Genomic DNA, 25,511 nt, shown 5'->3' with positions numbered 1-25,511 from the left:
AAATAATAGAAGCAGACCCACAAATGATCCAGATATTGGAGCTGGCAGGTAAGGATTTCAAAATAACTATGCCTAATATAGTAAACAGAGAAAAAAGTGGACAAAATAGATGCAAATACAAAGAATTTCAACAGGGTTGGAATTTATTTTAAAAGAATCAAAGGAGCAGGTAGAACTGAAAAATTTCATCTCTGAAATTACAAATTCTAAAAATTCATAGAACTAAAGGATAAAGTCACATACAGACTAAACACACAGTCCCAGGATTTGTTCCCTAACCAAAAGAGAGTTAGTGAGTGAACTTAAAGTCAGATTTATAGCGTCTAAACTAAAAAAGGGCTTCCTTATTGGCTCAGATGGTAAAGAATCTGTCTGTAATGCAGGAGATGTGGGTTTGATCCCGGGGTCGGGAAGATTCCCTGGAGAAGGGAATGGCAACCCATTCTAGTATTCTTGCCTGGAGAATCCCATGGAGAGAGGAGCCTGGCAGGCTACAGTCCATGGGGTTGCCAAGAGTCAGACACGACTTAGCAACTAAACCACCACCACCAGTATTCGTACCTGGAAAATCCCATGGACAGAGAAGCCTGGAGTGCTACAGTCCATGGGGTTGCAAAGAGTCCAACATAACTGGGCAACTAATAGTTTCACTTTTAAACTAAGACAGAGAGAAGAAGAAATAGAACAGAGCCTAAGAAACATGTGAGACTCCAAGGTAACTGAAGTTCCAGAAGGAGAGACAGGAGCTAGAACCAGAGTAAACTGGAGATCACCCAAATGTCTATATAGCAATAAAAAAGAACAAACCATAAGTATATGCTCCAAACACTGATGAATCTCAAAGACAGGTTGAGGAAAGAAACTCTGTGTGAAGCAGTGCTTGTGATTCCATTTCAGGAAGTTCTAGCACAGGCAAAAACCAAGCTATAGAGAAATGAAAACAGTGGTTGTTTGAGGGGCACCAACAGAAGTGGTCAGCGTGTAGGGAAACGGCACTGCCTTGGTGTCCTTATAACCTTGCATGTCTCTACACTGACCACGTGGGCAAGGTTTGTGCATGGCGACTGGAGTCTTGACAGAATATACTACTAATATTCCCGGAGCAAGAGGACACAGCAGCCTAGAGAGGAGCCTTCCTATATTGTGGGAGACCACTTTTCATCCATCTCTCTAGTTTCATTTGAGTGCAGGCTTCCCTTCTGGCCCCCTCCCCTTGTGAAGTAAGGCCCGAGGCCCTACAGCTGCTTGGCCATAGTTTAGAGTTGGCTCCGTAGCTGCAGAGTGGCCCACCACCATGCCTCCTGTCATCTGTCCCGTCAGTTCAGTGTCAGCCTACAGCACTAGGAGCATAGACAGGACTTGACACCATGCTGGTCATGCTTTTGCTCTTGGTGTGAGTAATGAGCTGTCTCGATCCTTGTGCCAGAGTTCTAACCCACACTTGACCTGACAGCCCACGGAGCCCTGTCTTTGCTCCAGAAAAGGGATGTGACCTTTTCGGCCCCACACTGAGTGCCAACGTGGCCAAGTAGTCACTTCCTTTTAGTCCGCTGTGACCTCAGTCTGGTTTCATTATGGAGACATGAATACCCAGATGATGAAATGTGTGTTCTTAGGTGCTCAATTGTGTCCAGCTCTCTGTGACTCTTAGGACTGTAGCCCGCCAGGCTCCTCTGTCCTTGGGGTTTTTCAGGCAAGAATATTGGAGTGGGTTGCCATGCCCTCCTCCAGGAGATCTTCCTGACTCGGGGATTGAACCTTAGTCTCCTGTGTCTCCTGCATTACAGGCAGATTCTTTACCTGCTGATTCATCAGGAAAGCCCTAATCTTTTAGTACTACACACACTTTTGAAAGCTGTCTCAAATCTTTCAGGGAGTGAAGTTGTATACTCCTAAATACGTTAATTGGTTCCACAGAAACTCTTTTTGTATGGCAGATTTTCCTATCCATTAATGAAAAAAAACTGTGGTAAAATGTAGATGATGAAATTGCTACCCCCAAATTCAGATTGAACGTTTGCTCAACCCTAGCAGCCCAAGGCTGAAACCAAATCTTCTTTTGCTCTTGGGAATGTCTCTGGGAAACTCTTCAGCTACGGTGCAATCATTTTCCCAGAATGGAAACCTCGGCAAAGGTCAAGGTAACAGACTACAGGCCAGGGTAGGGAGAGAAACCTGACATAAGGCCGTGTGTGTTTGGCTGTTACACAAGGGGTTCCCAAAGAGGAAAGTGGTAGTCTTTCTATGAAGACAATTTTGAATATTTAGTTATTCATTTGGCTGCAGCATGAGGGGTCTTAGTTGCTCCACAGCACATTGGAACCCTAACCCATGAGCCATGTATTGCAAGGCAGATTCTCAACCCCTGGACCACCAGGACCTCCGAAAACTCTCTCTCGTTACTGGGTTCTGAGAGGACAGACCTGGCTAATGTCTTTTCAAACATTCCATTATACCCAAAGAATGGAAATCAGCTTGTCTTTATTGGCTTGGGTTACAATACACCTTTTCAGTGCTGTCACAGGTCTGCCTGAATTCCCCTGTGATTTGCCACCAGTGGATACATCAAAACATGGAGTGGCCTGAAATCCCATTAGAAGCACCTTGGTATTATTCTATCGATGACATCCTAATTAGAAAAACTAACTAGTTCAAACTGCCCTCGACAGGATAGCCCAATACCTACCCCAAGGCAGGAAAATGTGGTGGCTTTTCCTGCTGCAGAACCCGGGCTCTGGGATATGCAGGCTTCAGCAGTTGTGGGGCACAGGCTTAGCTGCCCTGCGGCATGTGGAATCTTCCCAGACCAGGGATGCAATGAGTGCCCCCTGCACTGGCAGGCAGACTCTTAACCACTGGACCCCCAGGGAAGTCCTAACTCTCTCTCTTGACTCACAAACAGGGAGGGTCTAAGGTTGATCCCCAGTAGCATCTGGGATACTGTGGTTTGGCTACAGATAAGGAGACTGGCTGTGGTCTAATCCGCAAGTGGGTCTGATCATCCTGCTGGGACACATAGCTGTGGTCACTCTCAACTTATGTTGCCTCAGATAAATAGGCAGCAAGTTCCTATTGGTGCAAGCTCCCACCAGTGCAATGAATCGGACTACCTCTTGGGGTGACTGATGCTCCTGAAAAGAATTCTTTGCTGGATACATGAAAGGTCAGGGTGGTGGAAGGTAGACTGTTTAGAAACGGCTCTGATACATTGCCCTGACGACTTTGCCACGGGAGGCAAGGCTTGATCACTGTCCAATTTGAGTCTTGTCAGAACACACTATGATTCCTCCTGAACAGGGGGAGAGAAGCAGCCTGGTGAAGAGCCACTTTCTTCTGGGAGATTCCACAAAGCCATTTCTCATCCCTTTGCCTAGTTTCAGTGAAGGGTAGGCCTCTCCACCTTGCCCCACCCTTCTCCCCCCACTTAGAGTGTAGCGGCAGGTCATAAAGTTGTCTGATAGCAGCTGAGTTATTAATAGCTGGCTTCTCAGCTGCAGAGAGACCTGCCATCAAGCTCCCTGTCGTCTGGTCCCTCCGGTTCAGTGTCATTCTGTGGCTGGGGAAAGCTGGCACCGGGCTGGCCATGCTTTTGCTGTCTGTGTGGGTAATGGCCGTCTGGATCCATTGGGGCTTATCATCTCCTTACTAGCTGGATCTCATGGAAGTATGGTAGACACATCTTGCTAGGTGTATGCAGAGATTTGTGCACAATGTTTTGTGGCCCTGTTAGCTACCATGCTGCTCTTGGGGAATGTTTGACCTTTCAAAAAAAATTATTTATTTATTTTTGGCTGCTCTGGGTCTTGGCTGCTGCACTTGGGATTTCTCTAGCTGCGGCAAGCAGGGCCTACTCTCTTGTTGCCAGACACAGGTTCTAGGTCCTTTGGGCTTCACTAGTTGCAGCTTATGGGTTCAGTAGTTGTGGCACACAGGCTTAGCTGCCCTGCAGCATGTGCTCTGCGGAATCCTCCAGAACCAGGGACCGAATCCATGTCCCCTGCATTGGCAGGCAGCTTTTTAATCACTGGACCTCCAGGGAAGTCCTTGACCTCTTGATAGAGGGGAACCTTTGGGAGTGATAAGAAAGTTCTGTGTTTTGATCTGAGTGATTTAAACCTGTATATTCATTTATACCTGAGTTTTAAACTCATCAAACAGTATACTTAAGACTTGTGCCACATACTTTGTTGTGTCTCAGTTAAAAAAAAAAAAAAAAAGACTTACCAGAGAACCAGAAAGAGCTCTTGAAACTAAGCTTATGATTGCCAAAATGAAAAATTCAGTAGACAGGTTGGAAGATAAATTTCCCAGATGACAAGGACAAAGCACAGAAACACAGGATAAATACAGAGGATGATGAACCCAGACTACCTCTAACACTTTAGTAACAGGCATGTTAGTTAGCAAATAAACCTAGAAAAATGTTTCTGATGGTAATAAATGAAATGCGAGTTAAAACAATGAAGTGGGTTTGAAAATCTGGCTAATCAACAAAAAAGTTGCTTAAGCAATTTTCAAATTTGTAATTGATGGTGGAACCTGGCACAACTCTTTTGGGGAGCAATAGAATGCCAAGTATCATCAGTCTTATCAGTCGTAATCTTTTGAGCAGGTAACCTCACAGCTGCAAATCTGTCCCAAGGTAATAATTCTAATTTTAAAAAATATTTATTTAGTTTTGGCTGCACTAGGTCTTAGTTGTGGTTCGTGGGCTCAGTAGTTGCCCTGTGGCATGTGGAATCTTATTTTCCCAACGAGGGATCGAACCTGAGTCTTCTGCACTGCAGGGAAGATTTTTAACCCCTGGACCACCAAGCATGTCCCAAGGTAATAATTTTAAAAGAAGACAAGTAGAGATGTTCACTGGTGTGGTTTAGTATGCTGCAAAATTATAAACCCTGATGTCCAGTAAAAGGACAAGCGAGAAATGCATGTGTCTTATTCGTTAATCGCAAACTCAGGGAATTGTGATTAACGCACGGTACCACCAGGAGGCAGCACTCCTTTGTCCGAGGAGCGTAATTGCATCAAGCGAAGGATACCTACACCAGAGCTGAGAGGGGGCCGGAAAACGCACTCCACCCTTCGATTGGTGAAATGGAGGAGGACTGTTTCTGCTACTGGTAGTTCAGGTGCTGACATCTAGGAAGAGTCAGAGAACATCAAGTCACGCGCCCGTCCTCGCGGCTCCGCGGCGCGCCGAGGCCGGGGTCCGGGCTGCGGCTGCGCACTGCGGACCCTCTGCCGGCGCCGGGGGTCACGGCGTAGACCGCACCGGAAGCGTCCGGGCCGGCCGGCGGGAGCCGAGCGAGGACCGCGCGTGGCCCGACTGGCCCGGCTCGGCGGGGCGCACCACAGGCGGCGGCGGGGCCGGGGCGCGCAGGCGGGGCCGGGGCGGCGCGGGGGCGCGGCGAGGCTGTCCCCGCCCCGCACGCCGCTCGGCCCGGCGGCCGTGAGAGGGGAAGCCCGGCGCCCGGGCAGTCGGGCCCCTCTGGGAACGACCGGAGGGCAGACGCCCGCCTTCGCCTGCGTCGCTGCTTCCGCGCGGGCCGCTGGCCCCGGGGGTGTGAGGGCGCGCAGCGCGGCCGGCGGGGCCCAGGGCGGCGCGGAGGCCCACCGCGGACGGTAACGCGCTGGGCGGGCGCGGACGGGGCTCCGGCGGCGGCCCCGGCCGAGGTCGGCCGTGGGCGTCAGGAGTGCATACGGTGATGGTGCTTCGGTGTCGGAGGTGGCTCCGGCCTCCTCACCGGACAGTGGCCCTTGCGGTCCTGCGCCCGGCCGAGCCTCGGAGCGCCGTGGGCTGGGAGCGCCGGGAGGGGGCTGCGGGCGGCAGGCGGGGGGCCGGCCAGTGGCCGAAGACCCGGCGGCAGGTGCCGGCCCCCCTCGGTGATCCCACTTTCTCTCCCCAGCTCTCCACCTCCTGTGGCCTGGACCCAGCCTACCAGGGCTAAAAATATTGGCCGGAGGCTCCTGAGCGGAATCAGATCGTGCTAAGTAGGGCACAACGCTGCCGAGGCGACAGAGCGTCTCAGCCCCAGGGTTGGAGGAAGGCTCTGGAGCGGCCGCTCCCGCCCCCGCTCGCCTGGCGGCTAGAGGTCTCTCTCAGCCCCGCAGGCAAGTGCGGGCCGCGGGCGGTGGTGGAGGGCGCTGGTGCTCTCAAGTTGCCCCACAGCCCCGCAGCTGTGCCTAGCTTCTCCCCACCCAGGGGACCTTCGACATCCATCACCGCGGGCTTCCGAGGGGGTCCCCTCAATGCTCTGTAAGCAGAGGCTGAAAGTTGCCCACTGTGGCAATTAGAACAGGGAGAGGACTTTCTGTTAGAAACATAAGCCGTGGCTGCTGCTGCTGCTTTGTTTGTTTGGCTTTTTTTTTTTTTTAATTCATTCTGTATTCCTGAATAAGAGAGGAGCTGTGCCAGGCAGTGTTTTTGGTGAGTACCAGTCTGATGCAAGCAGGCAGGGAGAAAGGCTTTCTTGTTAGTCTCTTGGAGCTTTGACTGTATCCTTTAAATCAAAATAGATACCAGTTTATTCCTCTGAAATTAGAGACTCATGGCCAGGGCGCCTGGACACCCGCCTCCTTTCACTGGCTGTGTCTTTCTTGTAGGCAAGCTCTGTGGGCGGCTGGTTATAAGGAGAAGTTGTATAGCTAGCTCAGGAGTCACAGCTGGAAAGTTTTGTGATCCTGTTGCTTTTTAATGGCATCCACGTGGGAGAGAGTGTCACATCCACCCTGGGGACAGAGCTGCTACCATGACCAGGCAGGACTGGCCTCAAATGTGCTTAGTCTTACTAGTGCTTTCTGTGTCAGCCCGGAGAATACAATCCAGGTTGGGTCCATAGCCAGTGTTAGGAGTCTGTGCTTAGAAGCTTTCTTTTCTCTTTTTAATGTATATCTCCCATATTTTTAAAAAAATTTAACTGAAGGATAATTGCTTTAGAGTCTTGTTGATTTCTGCCGTCACAGGAATTGTTCAGTCTCTTAAGTTGTGTCCGACTCTTTGTGACCCTGTGGACTGCAGCTTGGCAGGCTTCCCTGTCCTTCACTATTTCCGGGAGTTTGCTCAAACTCATGTCCATTGAGTCAGTGAGTCAACAGGAGTTAGCTATAAGTATACACATGTCACCTCCCTCTTGAACCTCCCTTCCAGCTACCTCCCCATCCCGCCATGCCAGGTTATCACAGAGCTCTAGAAGCTTTTGTGTCTTTGGAGTCAGGCAGATTGGTATTCCTCAGGAGCAGGAGCTCATTGGGACATTTGGTGGAAAGACCACCAAGGGATTTTTGCTTGCCGGAGCTACAGCTGATGTCCCTCCAGCCAGGTGTGTGTGGAAGCCAGTATGAAGCTGAAAAAGCAGGTGACAGTGTGTGGGGCTGCTATCTTCTGCGTGGCTGTCTTCTCGCTCTACCTCATGTTGGACCGAGTACAACATGATCCTGCTCGACACCAGAATGGTGGGAACTTCCCCCGGGTGAGTCAGTCCTGGCTGCTAATCTCTGCATTCGTGAATTATCCAGGATCAGGTTATTGCCCCAGCTGGAGAGTCATGGCAGCCCAGGTCAACAGGCAGATTTTCTAGAAAGCTGTAGGCAATGATGGCAAAAAAGAAAGGAGAGAGGAAAAATGGCACTGGGTACTGCTGCTCTGTCCGCCTGAATTCTTGGCAGACATTGCTCGTGGATTGCAGCTTTCCCTCCCACTAAGCCCCGGTGCAGTCCTTGTCAGCACAGTGCTCCAGGTAGGCAACACGATTGTTGAGAATAGGCATGGGGGGTGAAATCCTTGCCATCCATGAGCTAGAGAGTGAGGATACTCCCAGCCCAAGTGGGCTGCAGTCCTCCGTAGTGATTCAAACCACACCCGTCACCTTCTGGCCCTTTAGACTCCTGGTCCTGCCTTTGATTAGGGAAGGAAGGATCATAGTTAGGCCTCAGGCGGTGAGCCGCATGCAGTGATCCTCCTTGTGACATAGCGAGCCGGGGGTGACTGCTTTCTGCTTTTTTGGGGGCAGAGTCAGATATCTGTGCTGCAGAACCGCATTGAACAGCTGGAGCAGCTGTTGGAGGAGAACCATGAGATCATCAGCCACATCAAAGACTCTGTGCTGGAGCTGACAGCCAACGTGGAGGGCCCACCCGCCCTGCTGCCCTACTATGTGGCCAATGGCTCCTGGGTGGTGCCGCCGGAGCCCCGGCCCAGCTTCTTCTCCATCTCCCCTCAAGACTGCCAGTTTGCTTTGGGGGGCCGCGGCCAGAAGCCAGAGCTGCAGGTAAGAGTCAGAGCCGGCAGGGACCCCCAGTGGCTGTGGCCGGGGCCCTGAGCTGCTCTCTTCCTGCCTGGCAGATGCTGACTGTGTCAGAGGAGTTACCGTTTGACAACGTGGATGGCGGCGTGTGGAAGCAAGGCTTCGACATCTCTTACAGCCCCCGCGACTGGGACACTGAAAGCCTGCAGGTGTTCGTGGTCCCCCACTCTCACAATGACCCGGGTACGTGAGTGCCTGGCAGACCCCGGGACCAAGCAGAGAGCTTTTTCTTTTTTGTTAAATTTGTTTGTGTGGCTGCGCTGGGTCTTTGTTGCCAGGTGAGCTTTTCTCTAGGTGTGGCAAGCGTGGGCTTCTGTCTAGCTGTGATGTGAGGGCCTCTCATTGTGGTGACTTCTCTCATTGCAGAGCACAGGAAACTCTAGAGCATTCGGGCTCAGTAGTTGCCGCTCCCGGGCTCTAGGGTACAGGCTCAAGAGCTGTGGTACGTGGGCTTAGTTGGCCCGAGGCATTTGGGATCATCCTGGACCAGCGATCGAACCCATCTCTCCTGCATTGGCAGGCAGATTCTTTACCACTGACACACCAGAGAAGCCCTGTTTACTTTATTTTTTTAATTGGAATATAGTTGATTTACAATGTTCTGTTAGTTTCAGGTGTACCGCAAAGTGAACCATTTATACATATGTATACTCTTTCATAGATTCTTTTCTTTTATAGGTCATTTCAGAGTATTGAGTTCCCTATGCTATACAGTAGGTCCTTATTAGCTATCTATTTTATATATATAGTAGTGTGTTTATGTCAATTTATTCCTCTCCCCTCTTTCTCCTGGTAACCATAAGTTTGTTTTACATGCCTGTGGGTCTGTTTTCTGTTTTCTAAATAAACTCATTTGTACCATTTTTTTAGATTCCATATGTAAGCAGTATCATATGATATTTGTTTTTCTCAGTCTGACTTAACTTCACTCAGTATGACAGTCTCTAGGTCCATCCAAGTTGCTGCAAATGGTATTTCTTTCATTCTTTTTTATGACTAATATTTCACTGTATGTATACACCACATCCTCTTTATGCAGTCCTCTGTCAACGGACATTTAGGTTGCTTCCATGTCTTGGTTAATGTAAATCGTGCTGCAGTGAACATTGGGGTGTGTGTGTGTCTTTTCGAATTCTGGTTTTCTCCAAGCATATGCCCAGGAGTGGGATTGCTGAATCATACAACAGTTCTATATTTAGTTTTTTTTAAGGAACTTCCATGCTGCTCTCCATAATGGTTGTTTGAGTTTATATTCCCACCAACAGTGTAGAAGGGCTCCCTTTCTCCACACCCTATCTAGCATTTGTAGACTTTTTAATGATGGGAATTCTGACTGGTGTGAAATGATAACTTCATTGTAGTTTTTATTTGCATTTCTTTACTAGTTAACAGTGTTGAGTACTTTTTCACATGCTTTTTGGCTGCTGTCTGTATCTCTTTGGAGAAATGTCTATTTAGGTTTTCTGCCCCTTTTTTAAATCAGGTTGTTTATTTTTTTGATATTGAGCTGCATGAGTTGTTTATTTTGGAGATTAATCCCTTGTTGGTTGATTCATTTGCAAATATTTTCTTCTGTTGGTTGTCTTTTTGTTTTGTGTATAGTTTCCTTTACTGTGCAAAAGCCTTTAAGTTTAATTAGGCCCCATTTGCTTATTTTTGTTTTTATTTTCATTACTCTTAAGAGGTGGATCAAAGAAGATGTGATTTATGTCAGAGAGTTCTGCCTACGTTTTCCTCTAAGAGCTGTATATAGTATCTGGTCTTAGGTTTAGATCTTTAATCCATTTTGAGTTTTGTGTATGGTGTTAGGTAATGTTCTGATTTCATTCTTTTACATGTAGCAGTCCACTTTTCCCAGTACCACTTACTGAAGAGACTGTCTAGTCTCCCTTGTATATTCTTACCCCGTTTGTCGTAGGTTACGTGACCATAGGTGTGTGGGTTTATCTGTGGGCTTTCTGTCCTACTCTATTGATTTCTGGTTTTGTGCTCATACCATACTGTTTTGATTACTGTAGCTTTGTAGTGTAGTCTGAAGTCAGGGAACCTGATTGCTCCAGTTCCATTTTTCTTTCTCAAGATTGCTTTGGCTTGGGTGGACTTTCTGGTGGCAAAGGTAAGGGAGGGACAGTTGGAGAAGATGGTGGCATCCTCAGGGGACCCTTTGTTGGCTCCCCCAGGCTGGCTCAAGACCTTTGACAAGTACTACACAGAACAGACCCAACACATCCTCAACAACATGGTGTCCAAGCTGCAGGAGGACCCCCGGCGGCGCTTCATCTGGGCAGAAGTCTCCTTCTTCGCCAAGTGGTGGGACAACATCAGTGCCCAAAAGAGAGCAGCAGTCCGAAGGCCAGTGCCCACTGGGGAGGCAGGAGGGCCCTCTGGGTCCTCGGATGGGTGTGAAGTCCTTTCCTGGAGCTGTGGGTGCCAGGGAGAGGCAGGAGGAGACAGAGCAGAGATGAGGTGTGATGGTAGCAGGACCAGGGACGAGGAGGCAGGAACAGATTCGAGGGTCACTCGTATTAGGAAAAATCACAGTAGTGTGAGCCCAGGGAAGAGAAACTGTAGGGCCTGGCCCTGGAAGTGCAGACCGAGTCCAGGCAGGAACAGAGCCAGTGCAGCTGGAGGTTGGCTGTGGGGAGGAGGGCGCGTGTCTATTCCTGTGGTTGGTCCTGGGTTCAGGTGAACTGGCTCAGTGAGGCCAGTGCACACAGGTCCCCTCCTCTGGTTGGCAGGACTGGGCAGAGGGTCTCTACCCCATGCTGAGTGTGCGCCCTTAACTCCAGGCTGGTGGGAAATGGGCAGCTGGAGATTGCAACAGGAGGCTGGGTGATGCCAGACGAGGCCAACTCCCACTATTTTGCATTGATTGACCAACTCATCGAGGGTCACCAGTGGCTAGAGAAGAACCTGGGTGAGTCCGGGCTCAGGAGCCGGAGTCTGCCCCTGTCACTGGGCCAGAGGACAGCAGTGGGGCTATAAGGCCCAGGGTGGGCAGGGGATGCTTCCGTTCAAGGCTGATTGCACCAGCATGGTTGTAGGGTGATGGCAGGAGGGGCTGTGGGGCCAAGGACCCGGTGGCCAGGCCCTGGGGCGTTCAGGCCTCTGACTTCTGTGCCCCTGCCCAGGTGCAACCCCACGCTCAGGCTGGGCGGTGGACCCCTTTGGGTACAGCCCCACCATGCCTTACCTGCTGCGCCGTGCCAACCTGACCAGCATGCTGATTCAGAGGGTGCACTATGCCATCAAGAAGCACTTCGCCGCCAGCCACAGCCTGGAGTTCATGTGGAGGCAGACCTGGGGTAAGGCCAGGTAGGGTGGAGGGGGTCGCAGTGGTAGTTCTCCCTGGGGGAAGGGCAGGGGTTTCAGAAATAAGACCCACCAGTCCTTCAGAGCATTGGTGTAGACCATCAGAAGCGCTAGCCTTCAGGTTAGGTAGGGGATCGCATTGGTATCCCTGGCCACTGCGGAGCCTGTCTGTCCCCTGGAGGAGCCATGGGCTCCCCTGCCCTCCCTGATCCTGACCCTGGCCAGCATGTTCTCGTAGCCTTGAGTGTAGTTCCCGCTTTTAGCTGGAGTAGTTACCTCCCCCGCCAGCTTCCCTGAGCCCAGCTCCAGGACCTGACTCTTTGGCGTGTCTTCCGTAGACTCGGACGCCAGCACAGACATCTTCTGCCACATGATGCCTTTCTACAGCTACGATGTCCCCCATACGTGTGGCCCGGATCCCAAAATCTGCTGCCAGTTTGATTTCAAGCGCTTGCCTGGTGGGCGTATCAGCTGCCCTTGGAAGGTGCCGCCCCGGGCTATCACGGAGGCCAATGTGGCCGAGAGGTACTTGCTGCCAGCCCTGGACTGGGTGTGGTGGTGCCGTTCCCCCTCTGCAGACACGTCTGGGCTGTGCTGCAAGGCGGGGCTTCAGGTTCCACCTTCATCAAATGGGGGCAGGCTCAGCTGGTGAGTTCAGGCCCACACCACAGTCCTTTCAGTGACAATTCTTTTAGTGCGTTTTCCTGAAAAACCAGAGTGGCTTGTAAGGAACCACCTTTTCCAGAAGGGCTTTATTTTCCCAAATGAGTGTGTTTTCCAGTGTCCTTATAAACTAATGTTGGAGCCAGTGGACTGCCTCAGAGGCAAATGATTCTCAAATTAGTGCAGCGCCTTCCAACCTTCAGCCTGCTGTGCCTTCATTAAGCTCAGGCCTCCTGCTTTGGCTTGAAGTCGGTCAGGATCCTCAGGCTCCGTGCACCTGGAATCTCATTCAGACGCACATTCTGTCCTGCCCCATAGAAAACAAACCCATTCCCTTTGAGAAAATCCTTGGGGACCCCTAAAGGTATTGCTGAAATGGCTCCCCCAGGAAAAGGTGGGTTAAGAGAGACCTAAACAATGATTCAGCCAGAACTGGACTGGCCTTAAGAATGTAACAAGTTGAACCGGTTTTTGTGTTGCAATACTCCAGTTTCCATGACGTCCAAGAGGTGAAACATGTGACCAAAAGCAAAAGAAAGTAGTCTTTTGTTTCTAGAATCCAAAAATCTAAATGCTGCTTTCAAGTAAAAACCTTGGGCTTTTAAGGCACACTTTTTCTTGGAGCCGCAGCTATGATTTAAGGCCAGGCAAGGTTTGACGAGCAAGTCATGGGAGATAGTCTCATTTTCTCCTTTAAAAGCCTTACAGGGCTGATAAATTAGGGGAAGGTAGCATTTGAGGAGTTCTTAGATGGTAAAGCATCTGCCTGCAGTGTGGGAGACCCGGGGTTTGATCCCTGGGTTAGGAAGATCCCCTGGAGAAGGAAATGGCAACCCACTCCAGTACTCTTGCCTGGAAAATTCCATGGACAGAGGAGCCTGAGCTACAGTTCATGGGGTCGCAAAGAGTCGGACATGACTGAGCGACTTCACTTCACTTCCTTGAGAACAAGATGGCAAAGAACAAACTGAACCAAGTACATTAGTGGCTGGTTGAACTGTGACACACACAACATGCCACTTACCAGACTTGTCTAAAAAGAGAGACTTTAATGCGACAGGGCTCTGTTTTTCTATTGATTATATTAGTGATTGGGATGAAAAAGAAAATAACATGTTTATATATAGTTACTACTATGTGCCAGGCACTATTCTAAGTGTTTAACAAATATTAATTCAGTTCATTTTTAAATCTCACAATACTGTGATAGTGGGTACTGATGTCGTCCTCATTTGATAGAAACTGAGGCCCAGAGAGGTTCAGTAAGTTGCCCAAGCTAGTGCATGCTCAGCTGGCGTTGGTGTCACCCAGCCCGAGTCGGGGGTTTTCACTCCGGGGCGATGCCGCATCACTGGCTGGTGACAGAGTAAAGCTGGAGTGTCAGAGTCAGGATCCCAGAAGATCTCAAGAGGTTGAAATGTGGGCTGAATCCAACCAGATAAGACTTTTATTCGTATTAGATATAACTGTAAGGTTCAACCCTTAGCGTCCGTAAACAGGATAGGAAAGTTCAGGATGAGAAAAGGTCTTGCTGGGCCGCATGCACAGAAAACATGATCCCTAACCTCAGCACGGTGGGGTGAGAGTAGGGCTGCCCAACAGGCCTGTGAGAACACACGGCCACTCTGGCCATGCCAGGAGTGTGGCCTGCCTTCCCCTGGGCTTGCATGGTCAGTGCTGGGTCCTGCAGTCTAGGATGTGGCTGATGGGCTCGTCAGAGATCTGCCGGTGAGTGGGTTCCCAGCTGCTCTGTAGGAACCAGAGAGACGGAAGAGTGGGGATGGAAGAGCGGGGATTGCAGAGCCTGATGAGGAAGCCCAGGGGCACGCTTGCACATCTTGATTGTCTGAGGGACCGACATGGGCATGGAGGACTGACTTGTTCTGTGCGGCGTGCAGGGCAGAACTGGGGCCAGGGAACTGAAGCCGTGCCTCGGGGAGAACTCTCTAGTTGCCCAGAGAACCCCGGGCTCCCTGGAGCTGGGTTTCCTACCCACCAGCCGAGTGAGTCCGTGACAGGAGTGTATGAGGGGGCGCCTCTCAGGCTGGCTCCCCTCAGGATCCAGTGATAAGGCTCCGTGTGAGCCGGTTCCCCTTCCCACCCGCAGGGCAGGCCTGCTCCTGGACCAGTACAGGAAGAAGTCCCGGCTCTTCCGGAGCAACGTGCTCCTGGTGCCGCTGGGCGATGATTTCCGCTATGACAAGCCCCAAGAGTGGGACGCCCAGTTCTTCAACTACCAGCGGCTCTTCGACTTCCTCAACAGCAAGCCTGACCTCCACGTGCAGGTTTGAGGGACCTCTGAGCTGGGAGGGGGCCTCGGCGGGGCTGCAGCCCAGCCACTCCTGTGAGGTCTGCTGCTCCCCGATACCACTCCAGAGCAGGGGTGCATTCACAGTTCTTGGGTGTGTTTTTCCTTCTTTGTCACAATTCTTTCCCAGGCTCCCCAGCTTCTGTGAGGTCCAGGCTACACAGGGACTACCCTCTGCATAGACCAGATTGCTCCCCCTCACCCCCAGCTGTGGCAGGGAGCCAGAATTCCCAGAAGACTCTGGAGCTGATGGAAGGGGGTTTTGGGGTCCCCACAGGCCCAGTTTGGCACCCTCTCCGACTATTTTGACGCTCTCTACAAGAGGACAGGGGTGGAGCCGGGGGCCCGGCCTCCAGGTTTCCCCGTGCTGAGCGGGGATTTCTTCTCCTACGCGGACCGGGAGGACCACTACTGGACAGGCTATTACACCTCACGGCCTTTCTACAAGAACCTGGACCGCGTCCTGGAAGCGCACCTGCGGTGAGATGGCCCTGCTGCCAGGCTGGAGGGAGACGGGTTCAAGGAGGGGCTGGATTGGCTGAGCGGGGACGCGAAGGGCATGGCAACCACGACACAGAGAAGGGGAGGAAGGGAGAGGTGTGGGGCTTGCAGAGCGAGGGTGGGCCCAGCGGAGCTGTGTGGCAGAGGCCGACTTGTCTATCTGGGCAGGGGCGCAGAGATTCTGTACACCCTGGCTGTGGCTCATGCCCGCCGCGCTGGACTGGCCAGCCAGTTCCCGCTGTCGAACTTCGCCCTTCTGACGGATGCACGGCGCACGCTGGGGCTCTTCCAGCACCACGACGCCATCACGGGCACCGCCAAGGAGGCCGTTGTGGTGGACTATGGGGTCAGGTGGGAGCCCTCTCCTCTTCCGCATCCACTCTATGCTGCTGCCCACCGTCCCCAATATGAGGGTGCACCGAGTGGTCAGTGGGCTGGCCTGCTGGGGGCTCGCCCTGCAGGTGGGTTGACAGCCTCTCGGTGGTCACCTCTTCCCTGATCGCTCTCCTGCCTGCCCTCCCAGGCTTCTGCGCTCCCTTGTCAGCCTGAAGCAGGTCATCATTAATGCAGCTCAGTACCTGGTGCTGGGGGACAAGAAGACCTACCACTTTGACCCAGAGGTGCCCTTCCTGCAGATGGTGAGCCCCGCTCCTGTGTCTGCCCAGGGGACCTCTGGTGTGTGGGCCTGGGCCGAGAGCTGTGGTGCAAGGGCCTTGCTCTTCTTTTCCCTTCCTGTCCTGGGGTGAAAGATCCCTGCCCAGCACAGCTGCTGGTCCCCATCAGGACAAGTTGGGGTCTGGGGAGGCAAGTCTCTGAGTCAGGCTGAGCCATATGATGGTTCTTCCCTCCCCCTGACTTAATTCCAGGATGACACCCGCTTAAATCACGATGCCCTTCCAGAGCGCACAGTGATCCAACTGGAATCCTCACCCAGGTGAGCCGGGCACAGAGGCAAAGCCCCTCCCTGGCTCTCCACCCCTCCCAGCTGCCGCCGCACCTCTGAAAGACTGCTGGCCTGGCCATGTTCTTGCTCCCATTCCCCCAGAGCAGGGGCCTCCTGGGTGAGCCTGCCTTCCGCTCACAGGTATGTGGTGCTGTTCAACCCACTGGAACAGGAGCGGCTCAGCGTGGTGTCCCTGCTGGTGAGCTCACCCCGGGTGCGCGTGCTTTCAGAGGAGGGTCAGCCCCTGGCCGTGCAGGTCAGCGCGCACTGGAGCTCTGCCACCGACATGGTCCCTGACGTCTATCAGGTGAGGGGAGCTCGGCAAGTGGGGACCCGCCACAGTCCTCTGTGCTAATCCTTGGCCTCTCCCTGGGGCCTCAGGCTGTCTCTTGACACTGGCTTCCCAACCTCCTGCTCGTAGCCTTCTCACTTCCCGTGTTGGGAACTGGCGTTTTGAGGAGAGGGGTTGCCCGGAGTTTGGTCACTCCTGGGGTTTGAGTATGTCCTTGAAAGGAAGGTGAAGTTTGCTGTAGTGTGTTAGTAGGAGGATTGGCAGCTACATCGTTCCATTATTCATTAATTCAGCAGATTTTTCTTGAAATCTTATGTGTGGTTACGTTTTCATGGTTTTTCGAGTATCATTGGAGACTCATCAAAGTCTTGATGAGGGGCAAGTTGCCTCACCTGCCCTTTCAGAGGTGACAGGCGCCCGCCGCCAGTGGGTGCAGGCTTTGCTCGGGCTCTTGGGCCAGAACCCCGGGCCCGTGTCCAAGGCCCGCACCCCTCCCGTGCCTGCAGGTGTCTCTGCCTGTCCGCCTGCCAGCGCTGGGTCTTGGCGTCCTGCAGCTGCAGCAAGGCCTGGATGGGCCCCGCACGCTGCCCTCCTCCGTGCGCATCTACCTACACGGGCGGCCGCTGTCCGTCAGCAGGAATGAGGCATTCCCTCTCCGGGTCATTGACTCGGGCACCAGTGACTTCGCCCTCAGCAACCGCTACATGCAGGTCTGGTTCTCAGGCCTTACCGGGCTCCTCAAGGTAAAGGGCCAGGGGCTGGGAGCCGGAGCGGGTCACGCGAGCTGCCTCCGGCCCGTGAGCGCTGCCACCTGACTGGCGGTGGACCCGGGAGTGGGCCGCGTCGGCCCCGAGCCGACAGTACAGGGAAGCAGGGCTGGGCTCCTTGGGGAAGTTCGTCCGCGCCCTCCCAGGGGGCAGGCCTGATGTGCTGGTGTGGGGCCAGGGGTCAGGGCTGTGTTTCTTGGCAGAGTGTCCGAAGGGTGGATGAGGAGCAGGAGCAGCGGGTGGACATGGAGTTCCTCGTCTATGGCACCCGCTCATCCAAAGACAAGAGCGGCGCCTACCTCTTCCTGCCCGACGGCGAGGCCAAGGTACCCTGAGGACACCCCACAAACCCCAGGGGGCCCTGGGAGGGTTCGCGAGCGGCGGGCAGCAGGAGGGGCGCAGGCCTTTCTCCAGGGCATCCCCTGGCTGCCAGGCCGCCTCACCCACTGCCCCCGTCGGGGGCGGGGGTTCAAGGAGCGCCACCTGGGGCCTGGGCCCGGCTTGGCTGGGGTCTCAGCCCAGAGCCTGCTGGCAGCAAGTCCCGCTGCTTGACGGCGGCCGGCTCCTCCCTGTTTTGCTCACGTGCCGTGGATTCAGCTGCCCCCTGCTCTTTCCCCAGCCCTATGTCCCCAGGGACCCACCCGTGCTGCGTGTCACTGAAGGCCCTTTCTTCTCAGAGGTGGTTGCCTGCTACGAGCACGTTCACCAGGTGGTCCGGCTGTATAACCTGCCAGGTGAGTACTGCAGATGAGGAGCACGGGGAGGAGGGTGTGGGCTCCGTGGGCTGTGGCGCTCTCTTGCTCCTGCCTGCTGTCTGTGTCTGTTCACATGTCTGTCCCAAGAAAGCATGTTGTTTGAGCAAGCATGTTGTGTAGCCTTCGTGGAGTAGAGCTTGGCCGGAAATGCTGGGACTCACCTGGGGCACCCTCTCTGGCTGTGGCTCCCTCCACTCAGCCTCTCTCTGTCCTGCACCCAGGGGTGGAGGGGCTGTCCTTGGATGTGTCGTCCTTGGTGGACATCCGGGACTACGTCAATAAGGAGCTGGCTCTGCGCATTCGCACGGACATCGACAGCCAGGGTGCCTTCTTCACGGACCTCAATGGCTTTCAGGTGATGCCTCAGGCCTGGGGCCCAGAGACCCCGTGGAGCACAGGGCTTGACAGTGTTTACTGCCTGCATCACAGGCCTGGTGGGTGATCTGCTCTGACAGAGGAGGAGGAATTGGAGACTGATGGGGGCCCAAAGGGGGCCGGGACGTCCCTGATCGGCTGGCCTTGCCCACAGGTGCAGCCCCGACGGTATCTGAAGAAGCTGCCCCTGCAGGCCAACTTCTACCCCATGCCTGTCATGGCCTACCTCCAGGACGCTCAGAACCGCCTCACGCTGCACACGGCCCAGGCCCTGGGCGTCTCCAGCCTCCATGATGGTGAGTGGGGAGCAGGCACTGTGTGTGTGGTGTGGGAGGTGTAGAGGGCAAGCTTGAGAAGCCCATCCCTGCCCCTGAGGCCTGTCCCCTCGTGGGCCTCTCCCTCCCTGTCAGCCCCAGGCCCAGTGGGAGATGACAGGAAGGCTGCCGCCCGCTGTTGCACCCTCTCCCTGGTGCCAGCAGCTGTGGGGGTGACTGGAGGGGGCGGCTTGTTGGATCCCCTCCAGAAGCAGCGGGCCTTGAGGGGTATCGGCAGCTGAGGTGGGTGTGTGCCTTCTCCTGGGAGGGACAGGGGAGGGACAGGCGGAACAGTATCTTCAGGGTTAGGATGAATTATCCAGCAAGAGAGAAAAATATGTCCTGCCTTCTGTCATTAAAAGACAATGACCAAGAGAACAGAGAAGGATGGTCTTGAGAATCAAAAGGAGGACCTGAGAGGACTGACCTGGAGCCGCCACACGGGGCCAGCCCAGGTGGCTCCTGTGTCCTCGGGGTGCAGTGAACAGTTGGCACTTGCTGCCTTCCGAGGCCGTCAGGCTGTCCGTCTTTGGGCTGGAACACTTGTGCAGGGCTGAGCCAAGGGTGCCCAATCCAGGCTCCGCGGGGCCAGCAGCGAGCACAGTGGGGACCTGACCACCCTGCTGGAAGGCCTGTGCCTCTGCTGCCCCTCTGCCCACGGTCACCCCGGCTGTAAGGCTCCTCACTCAGCCGAGTGTCCCACCTCGGTTCCCCTGCCCTTTCGGAAAACAGTGCGCTCATGGTGGCAGTTTTACATGCAAGGGATCCGTTTTAGGATTGGGGGTGTCTTTCTGTGGTTGCTCAAAGTAAAAACCAAGGAGGTACAGAAATCAGGGTCTGGGCAGGGGATACGGGAGGGTGGGTAGAGCTTCTGTATGGGCTCCCTTCGAGAGAGTCTTGAAAAAAAAGGTGCTGGAAAAAAATCCTCGTTCCAACATATGTACGCTTTGAGCTCCTCCCCCAGGCATATTTTTAAAGGAAAGGAGAGGTGATCACCTGCTGTTTGACTGTCCTCTCGCTCCCTCCTTTTGACGGATGTGGTGGGCAGAGTTGGGGTCTGTCCTGCATAGAACCATGGCAGGAGGCATATGTTCTACTCACAACAAAATCTGCCTAACCTGAGAAAGCCTGGCCTGGGTCAGGGCCTCTGCAGCAGCTTCCCATGGCGGTTGACAGGGTTTTGTGGTTGCTGCTTACTTTGTTGCATGTAGGCAGCCCAGAGACGGGTCCCTGCCTGGGCATCCAGACTTGCCCTGCTCCCGAGCCACGGAACACACATGGGCAGTGAGCCTCCGGGTCACAGCCCTTCCCTCGGCCCCTTCCAGCGCCCAGTTCTTGGCTGCTTTGTTCCCTGAGTGGCTCGCCTTCCAGCTGGGCTTTCCCCTCGGGCCTTGGGCGGGCTGCTTCCAGAGGCTAGCATCTGTTTGGGGCCGAGGGAGGCAGGCCGGGGGCTCACAGTGACCTCCCCCAGGCCAGCTAGAGGTGATCTTGGACCGGAGACTGATGCAGGACGACAACCGGGGCCTCGGCCAGGGGCTCAAGGACAACAAGAGAACCTGCAACCACTTCCGCCTCCTGTTGGAACGGCGAACCCTGGGCAGGGAGGTGAGTTCTGGGCCTCCCCCCGGGAGCCAGGTCAGGCTAGGCCCGCGGGTGGCCCTGGGTTCCAGCCCCAGCCTGGGAGCCTCCTCAAGGTGGGCAGGTGTAGCCAGAGTAGGGCCTGATCCCGGGGTGGTGGGAAGTGAGTCTGACGCTCTGCTGCTCCATCTCACGCAGCCTGGTGCCTCCCTCTCCACAGCTCGCTGTTGTCTGCCTTCTCATGCTCATCCCTCACCTCCCCACCCGCCCTGTGTCCTCTTTACCTCTCTGCTGCTGCCCCAATCATCTCACGGCTTTCTTTGCCCCCACCAGCCTGGCTTTTTCTCCAAACTGGCAGCCATGTTTAGGGGCTTGATCTTTCACAGCAGCAGGAACAGGAACCGAGAGGTAAGGGCCAGTGACGGGTGTCAAACTAGCTTTAGTGATGTGTAGCTGGAGTTGGAGTCCCTGGTGGCAGAGCCTGCTGCCCAATCCTCCGTCTGGGGCTTGGTCACTCACTCGTCAAATAGCTGCTGGGTTCTCGCTGTGCTGTGAGGGCTGAGAGGGCAGCAGATGCATATGATGCTGACTCTGCGCTCTAGGAATTGACTCGTGAGTAGGGGTGGGGGATGAGCTGTGTGTGCAAATTAAAAGTAGAAAATGGGTATGTCCACGGTCCTGAGGAATGAGAGAACATAGTGGAATCCAGGACAGCTTTCTGGAGGAGGTGTCATCCATGAGCGTCTTTGATGAGTGGGGGTCTGCCCTACACATTTGAACCAAGGCACAGGGTGGGAGGCAAGAAAGAATGTGAAGGGTAAGAGCCGTGAATTCACTCAGTTGGACCAGAGCCACCTATCCGGTGTGACAGCCACAAGCCATGTGTGACCGTTTAGATGTATTTAAAACTAAATATAATAACAGGTTCAGTTCTTCTTTCAAACTAGTCATATTCCAAGTGGCTCAGTGGCCACAGATAGTTGGTAGCTGCTGTCCTAGTGCAGATGTAGTGTATTTTCATGATTGCAGAAAGTTCTAGTGGCCAGTGTGGGCTGCCAGGGAGGGTGGTTGGGGGCAGACAAAACGGGCCTGGAATGCCTGGCGAAGACTTTGGACTTCCTCCTGGAGGCCAGTGAGGCACCTGAGCTGAAGGAATGCTGTTAGGACTCTGCTGTAGGCATATCACTCCCACAGAGGGGCCCTGGTGGGTCTTCAGGGGTGACTGCTTCAAGGATGTTCAAGCAGGAAGCAGTGTTGGTGGCTTGAACTGAGCCCTGGGAGAGAGAAACGAAGTGGACGTGGGGACCCTGCCAAGGGGAATGGAGATTGTCTCTGAGGGAAGGGTGAGATTTGGACAACAGGGAGAAGATGCTAAGAACGTAAATCTAGAACTTGGAGGAGTAGCTGCCACGGAGGAAAGCTGAGCTCAGGCCTGTAAGTGTGACATCCCCGTCAGCTGACCAAGGGGTTCAGACTGGTGGGCTCAAGCATCAGGGCAGGTCGAGCTTGAAACTGGGGTTGCCCCAGAGGCTTTCTCTGTCAGAGGCCCAGCCTCCGTGGTGAAGCGTCCATCTGTCTGTCTTCCCTTCTCCCTACTCTGAGAGTCTACATGGTAGGAGACATTGCTGACGGAAGCATGAGGAAGCAAAAAGCCCCCAGAGTTAGAGGTGCGGTGGCCTAGTGAGGTCACCCGTCCTAAGCTGTGTGAGGCAGGAAGCAACTGCACTTGAAGGGTTCTGGAGTCAGGCACCCCGTGTACCTGGACACATCAGGGATGCTCTCTGCACAGGAGCCGACAGGCTGAGCTTCATCCTCCTGCTCTTCTGGTGCCACATCCTCAGCCAGACCTTGGCCCGTCTTGCAGGTCCACGAAGGCCCCTCTGCAAGCTACCCGTCCCTCCTCAGCCACCTGACGTCCATGTACCTGAACACCCCTGTGCTCGCCCTGCCCGTGGCCAGGAGGCAGGCCCCTGGCCCTGCTCTGCGCTCTTTTCACCCTCTGGCCTCCTCACTGCCCTGTGACTTCCACTTGCTCAACCTGCGGACGCTCCAGGCCGAGGTGAGTGTCCGGTTCAGCGCTGGATCTCCTGAGCAGACCTTGCCTCTCCTCACCCAGACTCCTCTCCATCCAACCCTGCCTTCCTGGCAGCGGTGCTGCCCAACCTGTGAGCCCTGCAGAGCCCCATCCCCGCCCCCACACCCACACCCATGCACACACACACACACGCGCTGCCCTGTGTGTCTGTCACCAGGAGGATGGCTTGCCCTCAGCAGAAACCGCGCTCCTCTTACACCGCAAGGGTTTTGACTGTGGCCTTGAGGCCAAGAACTTGGGTTTCAACTGCACCACAAGCCAAGGCAAGGTGAGCAGGGCCCCAGTGTGGGAGGGGAGCAGAGGGCAGGGAAACAGAGCACCAGGAACAGTGGGCAGAGAGCTTGGTGTGTCAGGCAGCCAGTGGGGAGGTGGGCAGGGTTACTCTAGGACTTCATGGAGAGAAGGGGAAGAAGCTGGTGATGTGTTTTCAAAGCCTCTGAGGCCTGGCAGAGGCCGGTTCCAGACGAGGTGTCCAGGTAGAGAACTTTGGTTCCATGTGTGTGAACCTGCGTTAAGCAAACAGAAATACCAGGAGTTAAAAACCAAAAGCCACCATACTCTAGCCATTGTTTAAGCCAGCAAAGACTAGCACTGATCAGTGTGTCTGTGTGCTGGTGCCAGTGATTCAGAGGTAAATCAAGACATGGTCCCTGCTGGGACTCCCCTGGCAGTGCAGTGGTTAGGTCTTTCAACCCCTGGTTGGGAAACTAAGATCCTGCAAAGCCTCGCACGGTGTGGGAAGAAAAAGAAAAGATGATGGTCCCCGTTGCCAGAAACCTCCCGGCTCAGTGCAGCGGTTCCCGCCCTGAGTCCATAGAGGGGTTCCAGCGCTCTGCAGATGGACTGCGCGTGTAGGGCTTGCTGTGTGTGGGGGCCCGTGCTGACGTGAGGTTCACCCAGGTCACGTAGAGGAGGAGCAGCAGCACGTGGCGGGTCGGCACCCCTCACTGCCCTGTGCCTTCTCCCTCCGCACAGGTGGCCCTGGGGAGCCTCTTCCATGGCCTGGACGTGGTTTTCCTACAGCCAACCTCCTTGACCCTGCTGTACCCTCTGGCCTCGCCCTCCAATAGCACTGACGTCTACGTGGAGCCCATGGAGATCGCCACCTTCCGCCTCCGCTTGGGCTAGGTCTCCTTGTGGCCTGAAAGGAAGATTCATCCACGGAGACTGGCCTCTTCACACGAGATTGGGTTGGACAAGCCACACCCGGTATCCTGTCCCGATCTACCTCTCAGAACCATGACAGACTGGGCTCTGCCCTCATTTTCCCTTTATCGTTGCGTCTGTGCAGGGGGCAGCCCACAGGCCCAGTGTTGGGTGGATAGGTAGGGCAGCGCCGCTGAGATGCAGCAGCGAAGGCCCTTGCTCAGAGGGGGCAGTGCTAGCCTCTGCTTTGGGGTGTGCGTGTCCACTTCTTGGGGCACCGGCTTAGGCATCCACTCTGTTCCGCGAATGGGATGGAGGAGAAGCAGGGGAGGCTGAGTGGGCCACAGCCCAGCGTCAGGCTCACAGTGGGCGACAGCTGACTCTAGGGGAGTCCTGTAGTTGTGTAAGGACACATGTCCTGATGTGACAAGCAGGAGCAGAGCAACACCAGGAGGAGGGGGCTGGGTACCGAGGGTTAGCCATGGGGTGGAGGAGTAGAAGGAATGGCTGTTCGTGTGACAGCTCCTTTTGGAAGTGCTCCCTGACCTGCATGCCCTGGCCAGGGGCTGCAGTGTGGCAGGAAGGACTCATGACCGTCGTGGCCGCAGGGCATAGGACACTTCAGGTACCAAAACCCCCATCTCAGACTGGGCACTTGGTCTGCGTGTTGATTTGTGGGGTGAGGGAGGGGCCACCCTGCTTGACTCCTCTGGTTCCTGCACGCTGTCCACCACTCTCCCCAGGAGCCGCTTCCTATCACAGGGGTGTTTGATCTGCACATTTCCTTTCCCTGGAAAGAAAGTGAAGCTTCCAACTTGAGAAGGCTTCCGACATCATCCTTGCAGGCCTGAAGCTTCTCCTTGCACATCCTTCTACAGAAGTCTTTGTGGGGAACTAGGGACATAGACTAAATTAGGAGGCACTGTGGCTGCTCGTCAGCCTTCATTGCAGCTTCGATTATTAGAGGAAAATTTATCATAGTCTCTATAGACGCTGAAACAACATTTGGTAAAATTTAAAATCCATTCCTTATTAAACAATATTTGGTAAAATTTAAAATCCATCCCTTGTTAAACTCTTAGTGAGTTAAAGATTAGGAAGAAACATCCTAACCTAGATAAAGGTGTCTCCATCTGAAACCCATAGTCAGTGGCATTCTAAAGAGCCAACCATGACAGACATTCCCAGTAAAGTCAGAGATTCACCAAGGCCATACAGTTATTTAGCTGTGTTCTGGCACTACTAACCCCAGCAGTGTGGCAGATGAGACGAGTGAGCAAAAGTTCCAAAACATCCATCCAATACAATCCAAGAGGATCAACTCAAGACCTATTAAGAGCATTCTGTATGTTGACTCAAGCGATGCATGTTACAGTTCTGTAAAGATTCTCGTTCTCTGCAAATCATCCTATAAATTTAATGTATTCCAGTGAGATTGGATAGTTTTTGGAATTTGACAGGTTCCAAAATTGTCAACATCTGTTGGATCATAGAAAAAGCAAGAGAATTCCAAAAAAAACATCTGCTTCATTGACTACGCTAAAACCTTTGTGTGGATCACAAACTGTGGAAAATTCTTAAAGAGATAGGAATGCCAGACCACCTTACCTGCCTCCTAAGAAACCTGTATGTAGGTCAAGAAACAACAGTTAGAACCAGACATAGAACAATGGACTGGTTCAAAAATGGGTATATATTGTTACCCTGCTTATTTAACTTATATGCAGAGTACATCATGCAAAATGCTGGGCTGAAGGGAACACAAGCTGGAATCAAGATTACCGGGAGAAATGTCAGTAACCTCAGATATGCAGATGACACCACCCTTATGGCAGAAAGGGAAGAGGAACTAAAGAGCCTGTTGACAAAGGTGAAAGAGGAGAGTGAGAAAGCTGGCTTAAAATTCAGCATTCAAAAAACTGAGATCATGGCATCCAGCCCCATTGCTTCATGGCAAGTAGATGGGGAAACAATGGAAACAGTGACAGACTTTATTTTCTTGGGCTCCAAAATCACTGTGGATGATGACTGTAGCCATAAAATTAAAAGATGCTTGCTTCTTGGAAGAAAAGCTATGACAAACCTAGACAGCGTTTTAAAAAGCAGAGACATTACTTTGCTGACAAAGGTCCATATAGTCAAAGCTATGGTTTTTC

At 53.6% G+C, this 25,511-nt stretch overlaps 1 protein-coding gene across 7 annotated transcripts; it reads left to right on the top strand.

Annotated features, from left to right (window-relative positions):
• The first annotated feature begins 5,060 nt into the window (after positions 1-5,060).
• Positions 5,061-24,788, top strand: MAN2A2 (mannosidase alpha class 2A member 2). Of its 7 annotated transcripts, none has more exons than XM_065905902.1 (24): positions 5,061-5,132; positions 5,910-6,114; positions 7,319-7,472; positions 8,013-8,270; positions 8,345-8,489; positions 10,487-10,658; positions 11,096-11,223; positions 11,438-11,611; positions 11,957-12,143; positions 14,389-14,566; positions 14,867-15,069; positions 15,259-15,441; positions 15,614-15,728; positions 15,957-16,024; positions 16,175-16,340; positions 16,832-17,068; positions 17,296-17,418; positions 17,712-17,826; positions 18,069-18,202; positions 18,377-18,518; positions 20,008-20,141; positions 21,979-22,173; positions 22,367-22,477; positions 23,185-24,788. In XM_065905902.1, exons 3-24 carry the CDS (start codon positions 7,341-7,343, stop codon positions 23,335-23,337), a joined length of 3,453 nt encoding a protein of 1,150 aa, XP_065761974.1. In that variant the 5' UTR covers positions 5,061-5,132; positions 5,910-6,114; positions 7,319-7,340; the 3' UTR covers positions 23,338-24,788. The 7 variants fall into 7 exon arrangements, with proteins under 7 accessions (XP_065761974.1, XP_065761977.1, XP_065761972.1 ...); XM_065905905.1 differs by lacking the exon at positions 5,061-5,132 and adding an exon at positions 5,235-5,625 and having other exon boundaries at positions 16,832-17,035; XM_065905900.1 differs by lacking the exon at positions 5,061-5,132 and adding an exon at positions 5,238-5,625 and having other exon boundaries at positions 7,323-7,472.
• Positions 24,789-25,511: the final 723 nt, after the last annotated feature.

Source organism: Muntiacus reevesi, chromosome 15, assembly GCF_963930625.1.
Source record: "Muntiacus reevesi chromosome 15, mMunRee1.1, whole genome shotgun sequence".
In the NCBI taxonomy this organism is placed as follows: domain Eukaryota; kingdom Metazoa; phylum Chordata; class Mammalia; order Artiodactyla; family Cervidae; genus Muntiacus; species Muntiacus reevesi.
The sequence above is the reverse complement of the archived record's forward strand: the minus strand, read 5'-3'. Positions and strand labels throughout refer to the sequence as shown.

Coding starts and splice junctions, on each gene's coding strand:
- MAN2A2 (XM_065905902.1), top strand. CDS start 7,341: ATGAAGCTGAAAAAGCAGGTGACAGTGTGTGGGGCTGCTATCTTCTGC. Junction 8,271..8,344: donor GCCAGAAGCCAGAGCTGCAG/GTAAGAGTCAGA, acceptor CCTGCCTGGCAG/ATGCTGACTGTGTCAGAGGA. Junction 12,144..14,388: donor GAGGCCAATGTGGCCGAGAG/GTACTTGCTGCC, acceptor TCCCACCCGCAG/GGCAGGCCTGCTCCTGGACC.